At 36.9% G+C, this 24805-nt stretch overlaps 1 protein-coding gene across 4 annotated transcripts in view; it reads right to left on the minus strand.

Moving 5' to 3' along the window:
• Nucleotides 1–656: 656 nt before the first annotated feature.
• SMAD4 (SMAD family member 4) overlaps nucleotides 657–24805 on the minus strand; it is a 62382-nt gene continuing 38233 nt past the window's right edge. For 2 of the 4 annotated variants that reach the window (XM_047086159.1, XM_047086160.1), the window contains exons 9-12: nucleotides 20882–21065; nucleotides 19407–19575; nucleotides 8841–8979; nucleotides 657–7354 (exon numbers count right to left, since the gene is read on the minus strand). In XM_047086159.1, coding sequence (XP_046942115.1) covers nucleotides 7143–7354; nucleotides 8841–8979; nucleotides 19407–19575; nucleotides 20882–21065 — 704 coding nt within the window. In that variant the 3' untranslated portion in view covers nucleotides 657–7142. Of the gene's footprint in view, nucleotides 7355–7385; nucleotides 8313–8840; nucleotides 8980–17751; nucleotides 17836–19406; nucleotides 19576–20881; nucleotides 21066–24805 lie in introns of those variants that run through there. The other 2 variants (XM_047086161.1, XM_047086162.1) reach the window with 2 other exon arrangements.

Here is a 24805-nt window from a genome sequence, read left to right on the forward strand (position 1 = left end):
AGGGTCAAGAGCAGAGAGCAGAGATGAATACATACAACTGCCCTTCATACTTCAGTGCTTTACAAAGAAAGGTTTATATTTCCCCCAAAGAATGCCAAACGAGTACCCCCTTCAAGTTCTAGTCTAAAATAAAATCCTGTAAACTTTAGATCTGGTGAGAACAAGTCTCTCAGCCTAATAAACGTCCCTGGAATTCACGTCAGCAGGATCAGAAAGAAGATATTGATTTGCTCATGAAATTTATAATCCATTGCCATAGAGCCACCTTATCTGACCCCCTCCCCGCCACCTTGACCCCCATTTCACAGAAGAGGCAGCTGGGGGGGAAGGGGGAAATGGCTTTCCTTAATCCTTAGATGGGCGATGACAGGGTCTCTAGTTTTCAGTGTCCCCCTCTCCCTTAAGTGTCTTGGCTCTCATAATCCTCTAGCATCCACCTCTTCTACTGCCATCTCTCCACCCTCGCCTTTTAGAAATGAGAAGAGAATGGGGACTGTTCTTCCGTGGGCATATCTGAAATGCTGTATTTTCCATTTCAACGGTCACAAAGCAGCAAAGGCAAACTGTTGTCCTCAAGTTTGAGAATTCTCTAAGTGATCAGGAACTCTTTTCAGATTCAAGACATCCACAAGCTTAAGAAAAAGAATGAGCACATAATGATTTAATTGGCTTTCTCTTTTAATCAAAAACATACTTTGTTACAGAGTTCTCAGGAAAGGTTCAACTATTTCTTAGCCACAGACTTCAACCAGGCAAAAGTATACAGAAAGCCACAAAGGAACTACCGGAGCTTTAGCTGACCAGTTTTCCCAAAAGCAGAAGCTAAGTGTGGCTCTTCTCTGGGTTTTGGCATAGCTGCATTCCTCTGATTTTAGGGGAGGAGACAGAGTTGGGAAATACCATGACCAAATAAGTCCCCACCCCCCAGTCACTTCCTCCAATGGTTCAGCAGCCCACCAGGTTTTCATCATCTACAAGCATTCACACTTTTCCCTTAAATCACATGTCCAAGGCATTGGCCAGAACCCAATATGTGGAGGAAGTCTGTCAACTCCATGTTTAGCCTTTCAACCAATCCAAGCCCATGAGTCCTTCTATCAATGACAAGCAGCCATAGCAACAGCAGCTGGTTTCACCCCTTCCTCTCCAGCTACCACAGAGCTGGCCTCTACCAGGACTCCCCAACCCCCCACCCTTAACCCACCCCCAAGGAAGGTCCCAAGGTCCTTGAAAAAGACAAGTTCATTAATGATACTCATCTAAGAACAGGCCAGAAAAGTACTCTGAAAGGAATGCTCCACCCAAAAGTATCCTAATCAAAATGGACCCAAAAAGAGCCAAGAATAAAGTGAATGATCATCCACTGGTATGGTTTTCTTCTATCATATGAACCATTTTAATTGATGTGGTTCAGAGGAATTCCCCTGTTTTCAACTTATAAAAGAGATAAGAAACCAAAGACCAGAAGTAATGACCTCTAATATCATTAGGCATTTACAGTAAGTTTTCAATTTCATTTTAGTTGAAAAAAAATCACCAGCACACGGCATTAAGAGGATGCTGTCACACACACACCAGCCCAAAAGGTAGAATGCCATGACTCAAAAAAAAAAAGCCTTAAGAAACCTTTAATCTAGATGATGGGAAAAGAGAATGAAGGCTTTTCCCCTCCTCTCAGTTTTTTTTTTTTTCTTTTTCTAAGTATTTATTGCAAGGTGGTGCTAGGCCTTTGGTTAAATTTAAGTCTCAAGGACATACTATGTAACTTCTTGTCCATTGGAGAATAGTAATAAAATATCAAGCCTAATCTCATTTGAATAACATGGAAATAAGTAAAAAGCCCCTTCAAACAGCAGAGCAAAACTAAGGAAGAAATCAAAAACTGCTGCGAGGTAGGCAAGGTCACTTAAATTTCGGAGCTAGAACACATCTAGTCCAACTCCCTCATTTTACAGATGAGGCAACTGAGGCCCAGAGAAGGGAAATGACCTGCTCAAGGTCATACATCAAATCAGTGGCAGAGTGCAAACCAGAGTGTACCTGGTGCCAGCCCAGAGCCACCAGTTTTAGGCTGAATAAGAACATGGGCTCTGAGACTTACTGTGAAAGCATCTTAAATACACTGAAAACTATCCACATCAATAGACAGAAATGATTGTCTTCACCTCAGTCCTTCCTATGAAAGAAAGACAGAGGGGGGAGGGAGGGAAGGAGGGAGGGAGGGAGGGAGGAAGGGAGGGAGGGAGGGAGGGAGGGAGGGAGGGAAGGAGGGTGGGAGGGAGACGGGGCAGGGAGGAAAATGCTTCATTCATTCATTCAAGTCTGATGTTAAAATCCCTGAAAACATTAGCAATTACTTTAGCTACTCCTTGGGGCAGGATATCAGACCCTCAATTCTCATAAAGGCACCTATAGGTCAAAAATATCTGTAGAGGAGGAAAGCCCCAAGATAGGACTCAAAAGGGGACACCAAAACAAAACAAAAACAACCCTCTCATTTCCTAAGGTTTGTTTTTTGTTGTTCATTTAGGATTTTTTTTTTTTTTTTTTTTTTGCTGGTATCCTCTAGGCAAGGCATGCCTCTGACTACTGATGATAATTTAGTAACCCCTGTAACCCCAGTTTTTGTACGAGCAGCACTGAGATGGAAGCAACAAAATCTTTCAAAATCTTTCAAAGGCAGAAAATATGAATCTGACCCACTTCTCCCTATTTCAACTACCTGAACTCAGCAAAGAATCAGGAATCATTCTAAGCAGTCAAACAGATGTCAGACACCAAAGCACTGAAGGCCTTTTCAATACTTTACAGGAAAGTTTCTTGGGACCTGTCCCAATTTGTCCTTGTGTTTTAAAGGTAGTTCTAAGTCTGGTTATCTGGGTTTCTTGCCCAAGCAGTTGGAAAAACGAATCAGAAAGCGAAGAAGAAACTACAAAGGGAGCTACACACGAAGTGACCTCTCAGAAAGGGAGAATACTGAAAGGTACTGTGTAAAAAAGAAAAAAGGTAAACATTCAAAACCATAGCAGTCTGCAAAACCTTAGCAGCCCCTGACATCCAAAGACAGGTTGGCACACACAAAAAAACACTGTATCTAGTATGTTCTCTGATATACACATTAATAACTCCGTCCCCAAAATGGCTAAAATAAAAAGGCTTACTGCTTAAATAAGGCAAGTCTGGGTAATGCAGAAAATTCCATTCCACAGTGACAGCAGATAAACAAGATCAACAGCCGGAAGCACTGGCACAAGTGCTTAGGGACAAGGCCAAGCCGAGGATGCTTCTGTGAATGCGGCCACTAACCATATACATCCTTCCTGATACATCCTGGGAGAAGTTACCTAGTTGTCAGAAAAAAATGGAAAGGCTTGCACAAAAGATTCTCAGAGCCTCTTTTCTGTAATCTTTGCAAAGCAGAATTTAGGCAACTATTCACAGAGAGCTACCTGTGACAAGATGAGGTCTGCCTTTAGAAAGAAAAAAAAGCATTTCCTTCCCTCTAACCCCCTCTCACAGAGTTACTATAAAGATCAAGCAAAATAGTGTAGTAAGGAGTTTTGAAAACTGGAAGAAAAAAACAGCATTTCTTCATGCTATTATCTGCTAGTCTTAGCCAAGCCCCCTCTACAAAAAAGTTAAGTGATTTTGCAGATAATTGCTTTCATATACTCATTTACCTCAGTAACCTAAAATTCATCATCTTCCCAATCTGCTAGCGTTAAATAAAATGCCAGTAAAATGACTTAATGATGAGGAGAACTATAGAAACTATCACCAAAAAAGATTCTGCCCTAGTCAGAATAAAACTGCTTCTTCCAAAAGGCTCTAAAAAAGATCTGAACTAATCTAATTTTGCATAATAGCTAGTGAGTAACTATTAACCAGTTACCACCAAACCACGAGTAGAAATATTTCACCTTATATTCCTTAACCTCCATATATGCATGAGGAGCACCATGGGACAATGTAAAATTTCCTTTTTCCAGATGGGCATAGTCAAAAAGATACCTGCAATAAACTTGTAAAAGTAAGATGTTTACCATCTGGAAGACAGGATATTTTATTTTACCTTCAAAATTTCTATTACAAATACCCCCCTTTATACCACACCCTTCCCCCACAAAAATGGATTTTTAACTTTGAAATACAACACAGCTAACATGTATTCAGTTTCCTTGGATAATTCGAGGATGGTAATCCTTAAACTAGACCACCCAACCTGTGAACCTACAATGACTACAGGAAGGATGGGACAAGAGACCTATTTGGTGGGTAGGTCAATACAAATGAGCAGTGTTTCTAGAAAAACAAGGTTATATGGCAGTGAGTTATTATCATTATCTTTGTATACCAGGGGTAGCACACTATAAAAAATGAGATAGGGCATATCCCTCAAAAGAATCTACTCCCTGGAAAATAAAGGCAACACCATTTTAGGATTCCCTTTGATAACGCACTGAAAGGCACTGGACCAAAGTGGAATGGCCTCATACTGGATTAGAAGGGTACTTGGTTCAACTCTCAATTCAGCTTGCAATGAAGCTCAACATTTTGAGATATGAAATAGCTGGAGAAAATCTACCCGGAACCATATCCTCAAAATAATCAGATTCTGAGAACTGCAGAAACTATTCTACCCTAAAGTAGCCATAAAATTTTAAACCTAGTGATTCTTGAGTCTTACTCATCAAAGATGACTATCTCTAAGAAATGGAAATACTGTTTAACAACTAAGCTCTCAAAAATAACTGATCATGAACATACTAGATGTTTTCTCAGAAGCATAAGACTGAATCTAGGTACAAACATAAAGCAATTAACAACTAGAAGTAATGCTTCTAGTTAACATTATGGTAGTTAACATTATGGCTCTTAGTAGAAAGAAACCAAGACAGGTGGCTTGGCCTCAAAGAAAGACTTTTTAGCAAATATTTCCACACACTTTCCCCAGACGATTAAACATGAAAACCTTCCTTAAAGGAGAAAAGGAGGCAACGGATTGTATCACAGCATGCTAATCAAATGATCCTAATCAAATAATCTGGATTTAAAAAATCTCTCATCACTCCTATTCTTCATTCACAGTAAAATGGACCTAAAGTCAGCAATTTCTAGAGAATGAAGATGATCTTTTTTTTTAAAAAATCTGCCAATAAAACTTAAATCACCAAACTTTTACAGATTAAAATTTGGTCTTTAACAAAAGTATCCGTAAGTACTCAAGAGTTCAAATGAGCTTGGCAGAGAAAATATTTTAAAACAAAAAAAAAAACATGTAGCTTGGATCCAGATCTATGTTTAAATCACAATAAGCAAACTCAGTGGTTCTCCTAGGATGGTCTTCTGAAGATGACCTTCTGAGCAAGGAAGTAGAAGACTTACTCATTTAAGTCATTTAAGGATGACTATTCTAAGTGTTTCTCAAATCTCATACTTGTAACACACCTTCAAGAATCTTATTACACCTAAGAAGGCCCTCCAAGCAAAACATAAAAGCATCTGAAAGATAATCCTTGGTTTTATTTCACACTATTTTATCCTGTAGACAACCTATTTACCTTGTAGACAATCAGGCCTATTTTGCTATAGTAAAATAAAAGCTAAAACAAAATAAAACAAAACAAAACAAAACAACCCCAACCAACTCTACACTCGATACATAATGTCTGTGGGGAAGTCCTGGCAGAGTGTGAGGGAAACCAAAGCTGTCCAATAGCACTGGCTGTTGCCTGTCATTTAGTAGAAGGTATCTTGCTTCTGAGGTTCAACTCAAAAGTGCAAAAGAAAACAAAACTTAAAAATCAAACCTAGAATTCAACTTTGTATGTTGAGATTCGGTTTTATTTAGGCTACTAGCTAAGTAAAAAGCATACATATTGTGTCTGTGGTACAGTCAATACATTTGCAACTTTTCTACTTAAATTCTCTATACAAAGTCACTGCCAATTAATATGATCATTGATGGCAAAGGGCTTAGAATAACCAAAAGGTATAAAAAAGTTTGCAGTCTTGCCCCAAGATACAAAAACTGAATTTTAAACAATGTCAAAACATACATGATTTAAACAGTATACGAAAAAAAAAAAGTCACACATCAAATCAAGTACAAAAATATCCAAACTAGCTATTATGAACTGTAATGTTTCCATTATTCTGCACAGTATTTAACATAGAATTTAGCAGTTTCCAAAATACTCACTTAGTTTAAGCATTGCCACTTTTGCAGAATGGTGAGATATTAGGTGAAGTGACACTGCCTTTAGTGTTTTTAAAAATACAAAACCTTTCCTTATGAATTAATGAAGGAAAGAAATTCCTCTTCTAGGCTCCGTAGTGACCACCTTGTGCCTAGAAATATAAAAGAATATATCTACTGTATAACAGGGCAAAAGAATATTTCTTGACAAATAGTTACCCTGAACAGGGATAACAAGTGTAAATTTTAAATGGTGTATTTTTGTGGGTGATTTTAAGGAATTCCCAGTATACACACAGATTAGTGTTTTGCCTTGGCAAAAATAAAACTGAAGTTGCAAGACCATCTGAATTGAAATCGTCTTCACTCGTTTTAACTTGCAAAAAAATATTTTGGATAAAAGGTTATATAATACATTACTATCTTATTTTTTAAACACAGAGTGAAGTTGCTCTTGGTAAAATTAACTCACCCACATGGCACAATATTTTGGAGTAAAGTATGTTCAATAATAACAACTTGCACACAAAATAACATAGGTGAATTAACTTTGAGAACTTCTCTCCTTTAAAATCAGCAATATTGAATTTATTCTGTAGAATAACACATGTATCAATGTTCTGCATATAAAAGGCTCTAAGACATTTTAAAGGGCTAAATTTTCCAGCACTGGAATGATTCCTTCATACATAACTGGTAAAGATTTAATAAGAATGTGTTTTTCCTGATCTTCAAGCTCTGAGCCATGCCTGAAAAGTTCTAAGTAGGAAAAAAAATTGTTTTAATCCAGTTTCTGTCTGCTAGGAGCAAGGCAGCAAACACACTTTTCAACCCTTTATGAAAAAAGCAGAACAAAAGTGAAATATATCTTCAGATTATAAACAGGATTGTATTTTATAGTCCACCATCCTGACAATGTTAAGGGCCCCAACACTGAAAGACCTCAGTCTAAAGGCTGTGGGTCAGCAATAGGCATGGTATGAAGCACTTCATCTAAGAGCTGGAGGGCCCGGTGTAAGTGAATCTCGATCCAGCAAGGCGTTTCTTTGATGCTCTGTCTTGGGTAATCCGGTCCCCAGCCCTTCACAAAACTCATCCTGAGTATGCACAAACGGCGAAGGTCATCGACACCAATGCCGGCAGCAGCTGACAAACCTAACAGAAAAGATTTGGAAGACGTCAGAGAGACAGGCTGATCTCTTCCATCCTCCCTACACCTTATCAATAAAGTGACCAGCTTTCTTTACTTCATTCTCCCCAGCATATAACTTCTCTGTCAAAGTGCCAAGAAGTTAAGTGTAGATCTACGCTTTATCAACAGGGACTGAAAACTTTTGGTTAAGACAATTCACATTCCACAGGAGTCTTCTAGCTACCAGCAACTATAAAGTAAATTACCACAATCCACCAACACCCCACCTATTTTTCTCTTTAGAAGGAGAGGTGAAGGTGAAAAAATAACTTGTTTTTAAGAGGTAGCACATGTCCACAGGTTGGTTCTAAGAACCTTACTGTCTGTCTAAACAGCCTGGTTCAATGAAAGACATGACTAATAACGAGACAGTTAATAGTCCTGGTTCCACTAAGACTTCTTGGATGACCCAGATGATGTCTGTCTCTCAATTTCACAGTGTAACAGAGGTACCGTGCAATTACTCAATGGGGGCAGTAGATAAGAATGAGAAATTTAATAATAATTCTGGCCTCTTTAGTAAAAGCATGTTTATAACATCAACACTAGCAAATTAGTGGTTTAGGTGCTCAAATTTTTTAAAAAGTCAAATTCTCTAAGGGAATATGCCTCATCTACCTCTACACTGTAAACTCCTGAACATAAGTCACAAAGGAGATTCTGCATCTAATTTTCCAGTCAGAACATACAGTCATATAGTCAGTCTCCATTCATCAATATCACAGTGAAACTAGTGGGAGGAGTCTGCATGTGCTGTACAGAAACCTGCAGGGCCGCTGCAGTTTCTTAGCCAGTGTGATTTGCTTACCACACTGAAGAGGTTAAGAACAGGGGTTGAATGAATCACTAGTTATGCCTTCAGACGTGGAAGATGGGTGCCACGTGTTTCCATCATAAAAGTCTATAGTCAGGAGTTTAACTCTGCAGTAAAAAATTCCCCATCAGTGTGAAACCTGGCACACAGTTCAATTTTACCCTAAAATTAAAAAAAAGTCTACAAGTTATCAAAATACCACCCTCACGTAAGTTTTCTCTCCATGCTTAGCGTACTTAAAAAAAAATTTGGAGAGGTACCTAATTCTGAACTTGAAATATGCTCTCCTTCTAGAATAAAGCCAAGCACATTGGTGATTACAACCCACCCTTGCTGGTGAGGCAGGAATTAAAAGCATCAACAAAAAAACAGGAGATTGATCAATATAATCTAACAATGACCCCCTTTCTCCTTTATCCCATACTCCCTTTTTCAAACAAAAAGAATGAAGACAGTGTCCTAGACAAAGGACAACTATTACAGAAAACCAGTTTTTTGCTAATTCAAAAATGTTATCATCCCAGTAAAAGAACACTTTAGTTTCCATTATTGCCTGAAGTAACTAATCAGCTGAGTGAATCAAGATAAAGTGCCAACTACTACACTTGACAACAAAGTATCAAAAGCATACTTACTGATAGCTGGAGCTATTCCACCTACTGATCCAGGGCCAGGGATGTTTCCTGCCACGGCGGCGGCCTGCGCAGCGGCTGCAGCTTGAGCAGTGGCCGCCTGCTGCTGCATCTGCCGATGACACTGACGCAAATCAAAGACCTTTAAACAAGAAGTGCAAGTTCAATGCTATGAGTCCATCAGAAGAGATTCTACCACACATCAAAAGCCAATGCAAAATCTATTTAAAGCTCATAGCTTCATTTAGCTCTCAGAATAATTAATCTAAAAACCTAAGTTTTTATGTCGATTACAGCTGGTGGTTAGAGAAGGGGACTGGAACTCAGCCTAAAGGCACACTTCACTATCAACAGGGCTTGGGCTGCCACGGGCCTCTCCAGCCTTTATCTAGCTCAGCAAGGGTCAGTCACACTGTCCTTGTGAACAACCACCACTTGCATAAAATAAACCACCCTTTCGTAACCAAAGTGCTGAGAGTTCTCTTTAGGCTGAATTGATTGATGACCTTGGTCACAGGGCCAACTTCTTTACCATTCTAGCTACTTGGAGGTGTGTAATAAATGGCACTGTCGCAATTTAAGAAAGAATCTATATTTTTTAGAGATGTATGCTTTAGTACACAGGAGCAAATTCACATAACATTCAGGACTTGTTTTTTTTGTTTTTTTTTTTTTTAATTTTTTTTTCAACGTTTATTTTTTTTGGGACAGAGAGAGACAGAGCATGAACGGGCGAGGGGCAGAGAGAGAGGGAGACACAGAATCGGAAACAGGCTCCAGGCTCTGAGCCATCAGCCCAGAGCGTGACGCGGGGCTCGAACCCACAGACCGTGAGATCGTGACCTGGCTGAAGTCGGACGCTTAACCAACTGCGCCACCCGGGCGCCCCAAGGACTTGTTTCAAAATACTTAAGAAATAAAGGAAAAAACGACAGATCAAGCAAATGTAAAATGTTAACAACAACTGAATCTCAGTGATGGGTACACAAGATTTCATTAAACTATTTTTTCTCGACTTTTCTGTATGTTTGATAATGCTCATCATTTAAAAAAAAGTTTAGTTTTGAATTCTGTCACTAATTAATTACATGGGTTAAATTAAATTTCTTAACCTCTCTAGAGTCTCAACTTACTTATCTATAAAATGGGAATGCTAAGTGTACATGCTTTTTCATAGAGTTTGTAAACTTGGCATAATATACATTAAGCTGTCAATAAATGTTACCTAATACTTTGGTTCTGACCTCCCCTGCACCATTTACCTTTCAGGATGAGTTAAGGAGTTCCTAAGAAATCTCCGGGTGGTTTATCAGCCACACCAAGGGTTGGTTATGGGGACTGCCACTTTTACCCTTATCCTTATGAAAGTACTGACATGCTCTTTAAGTAAGCAACAGATTATGAATGATAAGCCATATCATCTTTCTAGTAAAAAGCCAACTTCCTAAAATAATGTATTTGCTTATATTTGCTTTTAAAAAGAGCACTGAACGATCAGCAAACAGAGTGGTCATCTACAGAAGCTGTGGGAAAGGAAGACAAGGACAGAGTAGAAACAGGCTGTTCAATGCAAACTTTAATTTCAGAACCATGTGATTATATTCCTTATTCAGAGTAAATTAAGTTTTTAAAAAGTCCTCTCAGTATGCACAAAACCCAAATATGAGCAAGCATAATTATCCTTGCCAAGAAAAGAAAAGATCAAATAATGCATAACATATGACTTTCTCAGATAAACAACAGGTTTAGAGCCCAAACCACTAATTTTCAGATGCCTAAAAAAGAAATTATGATTGTCTTTAATCATGGTACCTGGTACTAAAAAATAAGAACACACACGAACAATAAACACAACAATCCTCTCAAAATAGCAAATCACATTTCTATTTACTTACTTCTCTATTCAATGCCTATCTTCTAGCATCAATAAAGGACAAAACTTAAACTATCTCATTTTCTGAAGAGGTATGAATTTGTCAAGTATATAGGTATGTAACACCCAGCCAAACTATAAGTTCCGAAAGACTTCAGGACAGAAAGCATGGCAGAGTTAGGTCTGAAAATCAGAAATTCCACTATGCCCAGAACAGAAACCACTGTTTTTTCAAGATTTCTGAAGAGTCCATTAGATTCTGAACTTTTCCACTGGGCTATGACCTCTCAGAAGGCATTATGCAGCACAGCACAAAGCAGGAACTCAAATATTTGAAAAGCCAAATAGCTCTACAACCACTTTTTTTTTTTAAGAAAGAAATTAATAAAACTTTTTATTTTAGAGCCGTTTTAGGTTCATGCTAAAATGAGCAGAAAGTAAAGAGAGTTCCCTGTCCCTACTCAAGTACTACTCAAGTACAACCTCCTCCAGCACAGTGGTACATTTGTTACAGTCAATAAACCTACCAAAGTCATAGTTTACTTACGGTTTCACTCTTGATTTTGTACATTTTAATGGGACTGGACAAATGTATGATGACATGTATCCAACACCTGAGTACCATACAAAGTAGTGTGAATGCCCTACAAATCCTCTGTGCTCTATTTATCCTTCCCTCCTTGCTCATCCCTGGAAACCACTGATCTTCTTACTGTCTCCATAGTTCTGACCTTCCCAGAACGTCATGTAGTTAGAATCACAGAGTATGTAGCCTTTTCATATTGACTTCTTTCACTAAGTAATATGCATATAAGATTCCTGTATGTCTTCTCATGGCTTGATAGCTCATGTTTTCTTAGGGCTGAACGATATTCCATTGTGTGAATGTACCACAGTTTATCCATTCACCTACTGAAGAATATCTTGGTTGCTTCCAAGTTTGGGCAATTATTAAATTAGTAAATTATTAAATTATTAAAGCTGCTATAAACATCCCAGTGCATGTTTCTGTGTGGGCATACGTTTTTAATTTACTTGGGTAAACACCAAGGACTCTGATTGTTGGATGATATGGTAAGAGTATGTTTAACTATGTAAGAAACTACCAACTGTCTTCCAAAGTGGCTGTACCATTATGCATTCCCACCAGCAATAAATGCGAGTTCCTGTTGCTCCACATCCTTGTCAGCATCTGGGGTTGTCAGCGTTTTAGATTTTGGCCATTCCACTAGGTATATAATGGTATCTCATTGTTTTAATTTGCAACTCCCTAATAACATATAGGGAACATATATATGATATATGTATCATATATATGACATATATATATGATATACATACATGTATATACATATATACATATATATATGATATACATATGCTATCTGTATATCTTCTTCAGTGAGGCATTTATTCATGTCTTTTACATATTAAAAAACATTTTTATTGTTTATTTATTTTTGAAGGCAGGGGGCAGAGCACGAGTGTGGGGGGAGGGCAGAGAGAGAGGGAGACACAGAATCCAAAGCAGGCTCCAGGCTCCGAGCTGTCAGCACAGAGCCTGATGTGGGGTTCGAACCCACGTACCACAAGATCATGACCTGAGCTGAAGTCGGATGCTCAGCCAACTGAGCCACCCAGGTACCCCTACACATTTTTTAAAATATTTATTTTGAGGGGGGGGAGGGAGGGAGGGAGGGGGAGAGAGAGAGAGAGAGAGAGCGCGCGCGCACCCACTGAAGTGGGGGAGGGGCAGAGAGAGGGGGAGAGAGAAAATCCCAAGCAGGCTCTGCGGCAATGCGGGGCTAAAACTCACCAACCATGAGATCATGACCTGAGCCAGTATCAAGAGTCGGATGCTTCACTGACTGAGCCTACCCAGGCACCCCCTGCACATTCAAAAAATCAGGTTGTTTTCTTATTGCTGAGTTTTAAAAGTTTTCTACATTTTAGATAACAATCCTTTATCAGATGTGTCTTTTGTAAATATTTTCTCCCAGTCTGTGACTTATCTTCTCATTTGCTTGACAAACTTTCACAGTTTTTAATTTTTTAATTTTAATTTCATCAGGGAAGTGCAACCTATCAATTGTTTTTCATGGGGCACTTCTGGTGTCATACCTAAAGTCACCACCACACCCAAGGTCATCTACATTTTCTCTGATGTTCTCTTCTAGGAGTTTCATAGTTTTGTGTTTTACACTTTGCTCTTTACAACCAAAAAAAAATTTTTTTAAAACATCACTAACCAAGTATGGTACCTATATAGTCTTACTGTCCAGGAGCAGGGAATATACCTTACAAATTCCTAGGGTTCAAATATGCTCTCAATGTACCCTCACCCCCGTCATGAATCATTAAAAATAGCCAAAAGATCTTCACACACAGTTCCTTACAATGTTGTAAACAATCACAATTATGAATGTCTTAGCCTAAATCTATGCTAACACCAGCTACACATTATTATAGGTAACCACAAAAAATGAAATTTTATAATATTATCACTTTTATCTGCAGATGTAGAAATTATTTATTCAGCACTTCAGCAAATCCTTCCAGAGTAGATTTATGTAATTAAAGCACTCAAACCAGAACACTTCTAATTACTGGCTATACTGCCAGTAACTGAAACCTAACTAAAACCTGGGTTGCCTCTCTACTACTGTATCTGATCCATTAAACCATAACAGATTTTATCTGTTTTACTGGATGCTAAAATTAAGGCTACCATTGAAATGTGACCATCTTCCTTTCAGAATCGGAGTTATTAATAAAGACAATTCAAAGGAATCAAAGTTTAAATATCCTTTTGGGCTCAGATCCAGAAGATATTTCTGATCACCACTGCTGACCTAATCAACTCCCTTCCTTCCATTTATTTAAGCATGCTTCCTGTGGTTACTCTCATATAAATTTATTACAAACCTATTACTTAAAGCTCAATGTCAACATCTTCAGAATACTTTCAACCAGGAGTCAAATTTTGACATTTTTCTATTATAAGGCTTAATTACAACACTCTCAGTTGGAATCAACACCAAGAAATAGCAACCCAGAAAGAGAAAGGGAATTGTGTTGTATATTGGGCATGTGAACATAAGACTTCATTAAAAATTTGCTAAGTTACCTGATCTGGAGGTAAGTAAGAATCACAATACACCGTAATTGGGAAATCAACGTAAGTGGGGATCATAATAATCTTCAACCTAGCCTACCTATGGTTTAGAAGCCTCCCCTAGCATTTATGTGTGCAAAACCAAACCTGACTCAACATCATCAGGGAAATGCAAATCAATAACCATCACAATGAGATAACACTCTACACCCATTAGGATGGCTAAAATACAAAAGATAGATAATAAGTGTTGATGAGACTGTACAGAAATTGAAAGCTTCCCACACTGCAGATCAGAATGTAAAACAGTTTAAGTCACTCTGGAAAACAGTTTGGGAGTCCTTCAAAATGTTACACAGAGTTACCTTATGATCCCGCAATACCTCTCTTAGGTATATACCCAAGAGAAATGAGGACATACATTCACATAAGACCTTGTACACTAATGTTTGTAGTAGTATTATTCATAATATAGCCAAAAAATGGAAACTCCTATATCCATCAACTGAAGAATGGATAAATAAGATGTGGTATATGGAATATTATTCTGCCATAAAATGAATGAACTACACATGTCTGTTATGTGGATGAAGCTTGAAACATTATATCTAATGAAAGCAGTCACAGAAAAGGTGCTTGGGTGGCTCAGTGGATTAAATGTCCAACTCTTGATTTCAGCTCAGGTCATAATCTCACAATTCGTGACACTGAGATGTGCGTCAGGCTGTGTGCTGACAGTGCAGAGCCTACTTGGGATTCTCTCCCTCCCCCTCTCTCTCTCTGCCTCTCCCCTTCTCATGCATGCATGCTTTCTCTCTCTCAAAATAAACGTTTTAAAAAAAGACAGAAAGAAGTCACAGAAGACCACACTATTCGAATTCATTTATACAAAATGTTCTGAATAGGCAAATCTATAGAGAAAGTAAATTAATGGTTGTTTAGGGCTGAGAGAAATGGGGGATTGAGAAATGATAACTAAAGGGTACAGGGCTTCTTTCTAGACTGATGAAAATGCTCAAAAATTGATTGTGATGATGGCTGCATAACTATGTGGATATATTTTTAAAAATCACTGAACTGTACAATTTAAATGGATGAATTACATGGTATGTGAATTATATCTCAATATCTTAATAAAGCTGTTAAAAAACCTGACTGCCCAGATAGTGGGATTAAGCCTGGCGTCAGCCTTCCGGTGCTGGGTGTGGAGCCTGCTTAAGATTCTCTCTCCCTCTTCCGTTGCCCTTACCCCACTCGTTCTTCCCGCACATGTGCTCTCTCTCAAAAACAAAACAAAACAAAACATCTTACTTTTGAGAGCAAAACAACAAGGCCACTTAGAACTCAAACATTTGCTTCATTTAAACCTTGTAAAATGACATTTCATTACATCAGATTTTCATGAATGAAAGATGACTATAATGTCATGAAAGATGAAGGGGGAAAAATCAACATCTTAGGAGAAAAGAAACTTCACAATTTAGCTTTAGCTTCTTGATTTATAAAAAGAAAAAATGGTTCTCCAAACTCATGTTTTCCTCATTTTAATTAAAAAGAGAAAAATGTGTTTGTGTGTGTGTATGCATGTTTGGGGGGATAGGGAGAGGTGTATTCCCAATGTGTGGGTCCTCCTTCCAGAGGTTCATGTTATTTGCATATAATTGACCCCAGTAATATCATCTCTGGTGAGGATCAATAAATCTATACAGCATTATACAGATCCTCTAGTTATCACTGCCTAAAAAATTAGTAAATTAAGAACATGCCAATAGTTAGACTTAGGGTATATTTGTATGTCCTTCTTTCTGGCTAATAAGATTCTTTTGAAGAACAATAATATGCTTGGTAAACAGAAATCATTCTTTTAAAATCTTAACAGTTAATATGATAAAAACAGGATATTGTTTTTTACTCCACTAAAATGTCCCACAAGACTGTTATTTATTGTTCACAGCAAAAGCCTTAGATTACTTTGAATATCTATCCATTGACAGTGGTTTATCAAGTGATGATATATCTCATACCTTAGGAGCTTTTCAAGAGCCATTTGTACTAAAACAGAGATGTTACACTTATTTGACAATCCTAAAAATTACTTTAATTGTAGGAGTCTACTCAAATGTTTTAAAATGACCCTATATCAAATAAATTCATAACTCTTGTCTGACACATAGTATATAATCAACACATAGTTCCCTGTCCATTCGCTGCAAATTATTCAAGTAACCCAGAGATTTCCAAGTCAAGATGGATGAGTAAGTATACATGAACACTTTTTTCTCTCTGCTATAAGCACATACAAAGGGTAGAACAATTATTAAAGATATATATCCCTTAAGCCAATCATAAAATTCACATAGAAATACAAAGAGTGGTCAATAGTCAATCCTGAGAAAGGACAACGTTGAAAAACTCATACTTCCCAACTTCAAAACTTACCACAAAGCTAGAGTAATCAAGTCAGAGTAGTACTGTCATAAGGATTATATACATATGTGTGTGTGTGTGTACACATATATGTGTGTACATATATATATATGTATGTGTATATATGTATGTATATATATGTGTGTGTACATACACATATATACATATATATGTACGTGTATATATATGTACATATGTATAATTGTGTGTGTGTGTGTGTGTATATATATATATATATATGTATGTATATATGTATATAAACACAGAAATAAGCCTTTACATTCAAGGTCAACTGAATTTCACCAAAGGTGTCAAGATAATTCATAAGAGAAAACACAGTCTTTTCAACAAATGGTTGCCAGAACTGGATATTCCAATTCAAAAGAATAAAGCTGGATCCCTTCCTTATACCATAAACACAAATGAACTCAAAATGGAGCACAGACCTAAAATAAAGAGCTAAAACTATAAAATACTTAGAAGAAAACATAGAAGTAAATCTTCATGACTTTGGATTAGGCAATAGTTTCTTAGATAAGACACTGAAAGCAAAAGCTACCAAAGAATAGATAAATTGAACTACATCAAAATTAAAACCTTTCATGCTGCAAGTCATATCACCAAGAAAGTGAAATGAAGAACAAGCCAAAGAACTGAATATACACAAATCATGTATCTTATAAGGGACTGATACCCAAAATATATAAAGAACTCTTATAACCCAGTAACAAAATGACAAAGAACCCAATTTAAAAATGGGCAAAAGATCTGAATAGTTATTTCTCCAGAGAAGATATGCAAATGGCCAATAAACACATGAAAAGATGTCCAATATTATTATCAATTGGGGCAAATCAAAACCACAATGAGATACTACTTCACACCCACTAAGATGGCTAAAATAGATAGTAACAAGTGTTGATGAGAATACAGAGAAATTAAAACTCTCATATATACATTGCTGATGGAAATGTAAGATGGCATAGCAACTTGGGAAATAGTCTGGCAATCCATCCAAAAACGCTGAACACAGTTGCCTTATAATCCAGCAATTCTACTCCTAGGTATATATCCAAGAAACTGAAAACATACATCTACCTAAAAACCAGTACGTGAATGTTCAGAGCAACATTATTCACAATAGCCAAAAAATGGAAATAATCCATGTGTCCATCAACTGATGATGGATAAACAAAATCTACAGTGGAGAGCAGGGACTAAAGACAGGAGGTACTTGGTTACCAAGATCAAAAAAAGAAGGTGTAGAGGTTAGTAATTTAACTTCTTAGAATAATAAGGAAAGATACAATAGCCAGGCTCTCTGAGGTCTACAACTGGGCACTTGCCCATAAACCAAGTGCTGGTAAAATACTCTGACAGCTAATTCAGAAATGCGCCTAGGAATAAAATTCTTGCCCATGGCAGAGATAAGCAACAGAAACCTATGCAATAGGAATTAGGCCCTGAGCATACCTGGGGATTGGAACTCAATTTCCTCATGGGACAAAATTCCTCTACCTCCTAAATATAAGAATTGGTTCTGAGATGTGGATCCCAGGGTGCCAGACTAAGGCAAAACTGCCCTATAGGGAGAAGCAATAACAGGGAGGAAAAAAAATAAAAAGAATTAATTCTCTCAAGACAAATTTGCCAACCAATATAAAATAGACTGCAAAGCATACGAGGAAATCCAACACCACTTAAAAATAACAATAAAGCACAAATAACTAAAATTCCTTGTGAAGAAATTGGAAAATGCAAGTGAAGATAATTCCACCTCCCAGAGACAATTCCCGGTAAGACATTGTACACACCACTGACTTGTGGGTATATATATAAACGAATACAAATATCCTATGTAATGTTTAACAGATCATAGTCTATGTATTGTTTAACAACTGACATTTCCACATCATAAACATCCTATCAATAAATGTATTTCAATATTTTATTGTTCTATTGTATTCCATTGTTCTAACAGATCAAAACTATAAATGGTTCTCTACTGTCACGACTTAACATTACTGTTAAATTATTGGAAATTACTGTTAATTTCAGAAGGTGTGATAAATAGCATTGTGATTATGTCTTTTAGAAATATTTATCAATTAGCAATTCGTACGAGAGTATTTTATGAGTGAACTGAAAGAATATTTTGAAATGGCTTTAAATTACTGGAGAAAAAAAGTAAAGTGGTAAGCACAATAAAGGTTGATAGAATGCTGATAATTGTTGAAGCTGGATGAGGGGTACATGAAGGTTTCTTATTTTCACTCTACTTGATAATATTTAGAAATTTCATTATAAAAAAAAAGTTTCATTATATAGATCCCTATATCCTTTAACTGAAAATGAGATATTGGGTTTGTTGTTGTGAGGCAAACAAGCAATTCCATTTCTGTATACACTATTTGACTATATTACTTGTATGTTCAGGAATTTCCTGGAAATAAGTGATGAGTTATACAGTTAATTCCACTAATTTACAATAGCCAACAATGAAGATGCTTAGGATGACTGTACAAAATCTGAAATTAAAAATATATTTAGCCTTTCTAATTCCAACTTTCTTTCAAAAAGAGTGTTTTATGTTATAAACCAAAATTGAAATGGGTTGAATAGGTAATAAATGATAAACACCTCAGGCTTAATATGCAAAACAATATAATAAATATCATAATAAACAATAGATAAATGTTCATTTAATGCACAAAATTACATTTAATAACCTGGTATTGAAGCATTTTTCATTTCTCAGGTTCTTAATCTGAAAAGCTATTTATTTTAGAATTCCCCTCCATACGATCCTGAAGATTGGCTAAGATAAAATTCTAGAGTCTGAGTTTTACATACTTTATAAATCAAAGGAATACAAATTTGGAGATTTCACTCAATATTTTCAAGAGCTTGTGTATTACTGTAAAACAAATTTATTAATAAACAAATTTATTAATAAATAGGGCATGAATGCAACCATAAAACTCAATAGGCAATAACATCAATAAATGCCCCAGGAAATATGTTTTATACACAAATATCACTTCTGATTGTTTAATACGTAAAAGACATTTTTCTACTGCTCCCACCTCCATCTCAATTCTTTTAACAATAGAGCTCTCTACGTCTAAAATATTTGAGTAAGACTGTAACTAACCTTTATATATGCACTTGGGTAGATCTTATGAACAGCATCTCCAGGTGCACGGCCCGCTTCTCTGTCTAAGTAGTAACTCTGCACAAAGACTGCATGGTCGCTAAGGCACCTGACCCAAACATCACCTTCACCTTTACATTCCAGCTGCACACCTTTGCCTATGTGCAACCTTAGGAAGAAAAAGAGAATCACATTTTGTTTGGATAAGTATTTAAAAATAAGTTTTGGTTCAGATTATATTGCATACCCAATATTAAAAAAAATTTTTAAATAAAAGACATTATATTACACCATAACTGAAAGACAGCCATTATTAACATTCTTGCGTATTTCCTTTTTTAAAATATCTTATTCATATAAAATAACGATGAGCATATACATAATGTTTACTACCTGCTGAATACTTAACATAAATCCTCACTTAACCTTTACAATTCAGTAAGGTAGATACCATTAAACCCATTTTATAAATGTTGAAACTAAAGCTTATAAAAGCATATAGTTACACTGTCCAAGTCAACAGCTACTAGCTACATGTGACTATTTAAATTAAACTAATTATAAAATTCAGTTAATCATATGAACCATATTCTAACTGCTCAATAGCCATGTTTTAATGTAGGCAGTGGCTACTGCAGTGAACAGCACAGATATAAACTATCTTCTTCATCACAGATAATTCTATTAGCACCAGCTTAGAGAGTAATTCACCAAAGTCACATAGCTAGTGATAGAACCATGAGTACATACTTATGCACATATATACTTCCTTAAAGAGTTGAGATCATAAAGTGCCTAAAACTATTATATTTTCCTATAATATTTCATCTTAAGCATTTACATTTGATATATAAACTTTTAATTAACATTTTAATGACTACATAAAAAATGAAAGTTCATCAAAATTTACTTAAGCATTACCCTTTATCATTTTTCCAACATTATAAATAATATTTACAAAAACATCCTCGTTTTACATTACTTCCTCTCAACAGATTTGTAGAAATAATATACGATCAGAGGAAATAAAGATTAGTTTTCAAACTGGATACCAAAAGGTCTAGTTTACTATTCAAAATATAGAAACGTCATTAACTTAAACAAGACTTTTTATTATATCTTAAATAACAAACATCCACAATTATACTGCAGTGCTTACAAATTTTCTGACTTTTTAAGATGATCTTTACTTTTTTGTCTATATTCAAAATCTTGTAAGTCTACAATGAAAAACAGAACTTAGAATACATGACAATGGGGGCGCCTGGGTCACTCAGTCGGTTAAGCGTTCGACTTTGGCTCAGGTCGTGATCTCATGGCTCCTGAGTTTGAGCCCCACAGAGCCTTGTCTCCCTCTCTCTCTGCCCCTCCCCTGCTCTCTCTCTCAAAAAATAAATAAACATTAAAAAATTTTTGAAGAATAAATGACAATGTACTATATTCAATTTTTAAAATAACTATACAGTCAACAATACCTTGCTCTTTCAATGGCTTCTGTCCTGTGGACATTCGAAAGTTGACCCAAGCAAAAGCGATCTCCTCCAGAAGGGTCCACATATCCATCAACAGTAACAATAGGGCAGCTTGAAGGAACCTTAAATGTCTCTCCAACTTGAACATCCATTTCAAAGTAAGCGATGGAACACCAATACTCAGGAGCTACAGAGGATAAACAGGAGAACACCTACCCATGTAAGATACAAAGCATTCACTTTCACTTAAGACAAAGCTTTTCCTAAAAGAAAGGGTGAAGGGAAGAGACAGGCATTTGAAAAGCACCCAAAAGAATTTGATGAAAATGACAATGTATTAAAAGTAGGCACTTCGAAGGCACCTGGGGGGGCTCAGACGGTTAAACACCCGACTTCGGCTCAGGACATGATCTCACAGTTTGTGTGTCAGGTTCTGCACTGAGAGCTCAGAGCCTGAGCCTACTTGGGATTCTGTATCCCCCTCTGTCTCTCTGCCCCTCCCCTGCTTGTGCTTGCTCTCTCAAAAATAAACAAACATTAAAAAAAAAAGTAGACACTTCCATGTCTTCCATTTCTCAGCTCAGTACCTAGCATTCTTGAAACTGTAGTCATTTTTAAAATCTGGACATTGGTTCTTACCTCAAAGGACACAGCCAACTAGGAATTTAAAGAATGGAAGTAATTAGAATCTAAAATAAATTATTTTATCATAGTGTTTCATTTGGCTGCATATATTTTCTACGTAGTCTAACTTGTATTTTTTTAAAACACACTGACTCTAAGACATATTCCAGGTAAGTGTTCTTGAGTAACATCAATTTATGGCATATTTGTATAGATCCCTAATTGAGAGACAGGGCATAAGCAGTCAGCCATCCCAGACTAGACTAGACTAGAGTCAAGGTTAATCACACTCCACTACACAGTTGCTCTGGATAGGAATTCTCAACTGTCTCTTGATCGAAAGGTCGTTTTTGGTGAAGTCAATTGATGTTAACTACTACAATTTTAACTCTGAAGATGTATTCCGTGTATTCATTGAAGCAACGATAAATGATTTAAAATAATTTTAAATGGGATTGGGAAAAAAGGCACTACTTGGTTTGATTTGCAAATATAGTTGATCAAGTATTTCTAATTTTTGTTTGAATACAATTATTAGAGACAACATAAATGGAAATTATTTGGTTTTCCTTTAACTAACAATTTATAGGGTATCTAGGAATTATTCTAATTTTTTTTTTAATGCTTATTTATTTTTGAGAGAGACAGAGACAGAGTGCAAGCAGGGGAGGGGCAGAGAGAGGGAGACACAGAACCTGAAACAGGCTCCAGGCTCCGGGCTGTCAGCACACAGCCCTACATGGGGCTCAAACTCATGAAACCTGAGATCATGACCTGAGCTGAAGTCAGACGCTTAACTGACTGAGCCACCCAGGCACCCCTCTAGAAATTATTCTAGGCATGGCATACAACAGCAATAAACAGGACCGCTACTGTCCCTAATCTCATGGAAATGCAGAGGCAAATAAGGAGATAAATGAGTAAGATGACTCAGGTAATGATAAATACTGTAAAGGAAATAAAATGGGGTGTGGAACAGAAGATGATTGGAAAGAATCATCAGACTAGAGGGCAGGAGTACATCCTATCTGAAAAGATAAACTTTGAAAGACCACGTATTTATGTAAAGACTGTGAACAGAACACTTCAAGAAGAAAGCAAATGATGTGCTCGCTTCAGCAGCACGTATACTAAGAAGAAAGCAAATGCAAAGGCCCTGGAATAAAAATGGATTTGACTTATTTAAGGGGGAAAAGGCCACTGCCACTTACTAGAGACAGAGAGAGACAGAGAGAGACAGAGCATGAGCAGGGAAGGGGAAGAGAGAGGGAGACACAGAATCCGAAGCAGGCTCCAGGCTCCAAGCTGTCAGCACAGAGCCCGACGCGGGGCTCGAACTCACGAACCGTGAGATCATGATCTGAGCCGAAGTCGGATGCTCAACCAACTAAGCCACCCAGGTGCCCCTGAAAGCTTTCTGCTGATAAACCAATTATTGATCTGCTTCTTAATGTGCCCTTTATGAACTCTGACTCATCTAAAATTTGCAGCAATAAAACTTTCAACAATCTATAAAGATACTTGGGATGACAAAACAATAGATCTTCTCAAACTCCCAAAATATCTTAAAATGAAGTATGACAGACATTTCAAATATATTTTCAAAAATCTTGTAAAATCTATGTATCTAATTGCTTTTCGAATGTTGTCAAGGGGGTGCCTAGGTGGCTCAGTAGGACTGAGCGTCCAACTTCGGCTCAGGTCATGATCTCACGGTTCCTGGGTTTGAGAGCCTGGAGCCTGCTTCGGATTCTGTGTCTCTCTCTCTCCCTAACCCTCCCCCTCTCTCACTCTGTCTCTCTGTCTTTCAAAAACAAACATTTAAAACAAAAAACAAAAAAACAAAAATGCTGTCAAGGAAGAAAGTACTTTTCAACTAAGAATTAATAAAACAGACCACATGAAGATGGTGATTCAAAAACTTAACTTGAAATGTTTTGCCACACAGATCAAATCAACTAATCACAAATACTTAAATTTCTTTAAATATGTTTGGTTATCATTAAACTTGAAAAGTAGTGATACACTGAAGTCCCCTCTTAAAAAAACAGTTTGAAATATTTATGAAGTTATTCTTTATAGAAAACATTCCATTATGCTATGAACCAAAAGCCTCAGCAAACGTAACTGGCAGGTATACTGGTTGAAGCTAAAACTAAAGAGGTTGTGTTAAGTAAGTTAACAACGACCCAATGTTTTGGAAGCAAAAAAAAAAAACAGTAATAGCACTTAAAAGAGGTCTTTACACAGTCCACACAATAAATTCTGTTACAAACAATGCCCTAAAGTCATGAATGTCTATAATGCTCAGTAAAAAATAAGGCGCAAGGACATGCATTTCCTAGTTCATACTGAAGAACACTATCCAGAAGTAAAGTTCCATGGTGAGCAACCTTTTTCCATTAGAGTCAATTTACGGGAGAAAAAGAGAATTGTATAATCTCCATGTTTAAATAAGAAAAAAGATACTTTTATCATCATGAACTGTAATATCCGCAACTGCGCTTAAACCTTATTTTATTTCCCAGTTGCCAAAGGGGTTTTCATTTACCTAATTATCTCAGATACCAGACAGCAATGATGGTTACATAAAGCTGCATATCTGAATAGGTTTAGTATGAGTTGATCTCCTGCTACTGGGAAGAAGTATTTTAAGAAACTTGAAGTAAACAGAAACTGGCATCAGAACTGCACACCATTGATCAGGGAAGAAAAACGACGATCTGTTAAGAGATTATTAAGGCCTAAGAAAGGAGGAAGGAGGTTACCATCTAGGAGGACAGAGAGAACCAGAGGTAATCTAAGAGGGTTCCAGAGAACTTGGCAGTCCTGGGATATAGTATATAATGTGGAAAACTTTCCACTCTCAATTTGCTAATTGAGTAATAAACAGGAGTAAGGAATAAGAAGCACTCATTAAGACTTTTTAGATCCTGGGGCGCCTGGGTGGCTCACCTGGTTAAGCATCCAACTCTGGATTTTGACTCAGGTCATACATAATCTTATGGTTTGTGAGTTCAGGCCCCACATTCAGCTCTGTGCTAACAGTGCAGAGCCTACTTAGGATTCTCTCTTTCTCTGCCCTTCCCCTGCTTGTACTCACACTCTCTCTCTCTTTCAAAATAAATAAATAAACCTAAAAAACAAAAAAAGACTTTCTAGATCTCTCTTTGCTCTTTTCTCCAAGGATCAAATGCCATATAAGTGATAAGCCTGCAGCTTCTCAAAACTAGTATTAACAGCAGGATGTAATTAGAGAGAACATTCTTAATAACTCAACAACACCTACCAAGATGGAGTGGG

This window comes from Lynx rufus, unplaced genomic scaffold, assembly GCF_022079265.1.
Source record: "Lynx rufus isolate CCGP_SWC_20201006 ecotype Redwood Valley unplaced genomic scaffold, mLynRuf1.p SCAF_20, whole genome shotgun sequence".
NCBI lineage: Eukaryota > Metazoa > Chordata > Mammalia > Carnivora > Felidae > Lynx > Lynx rufus.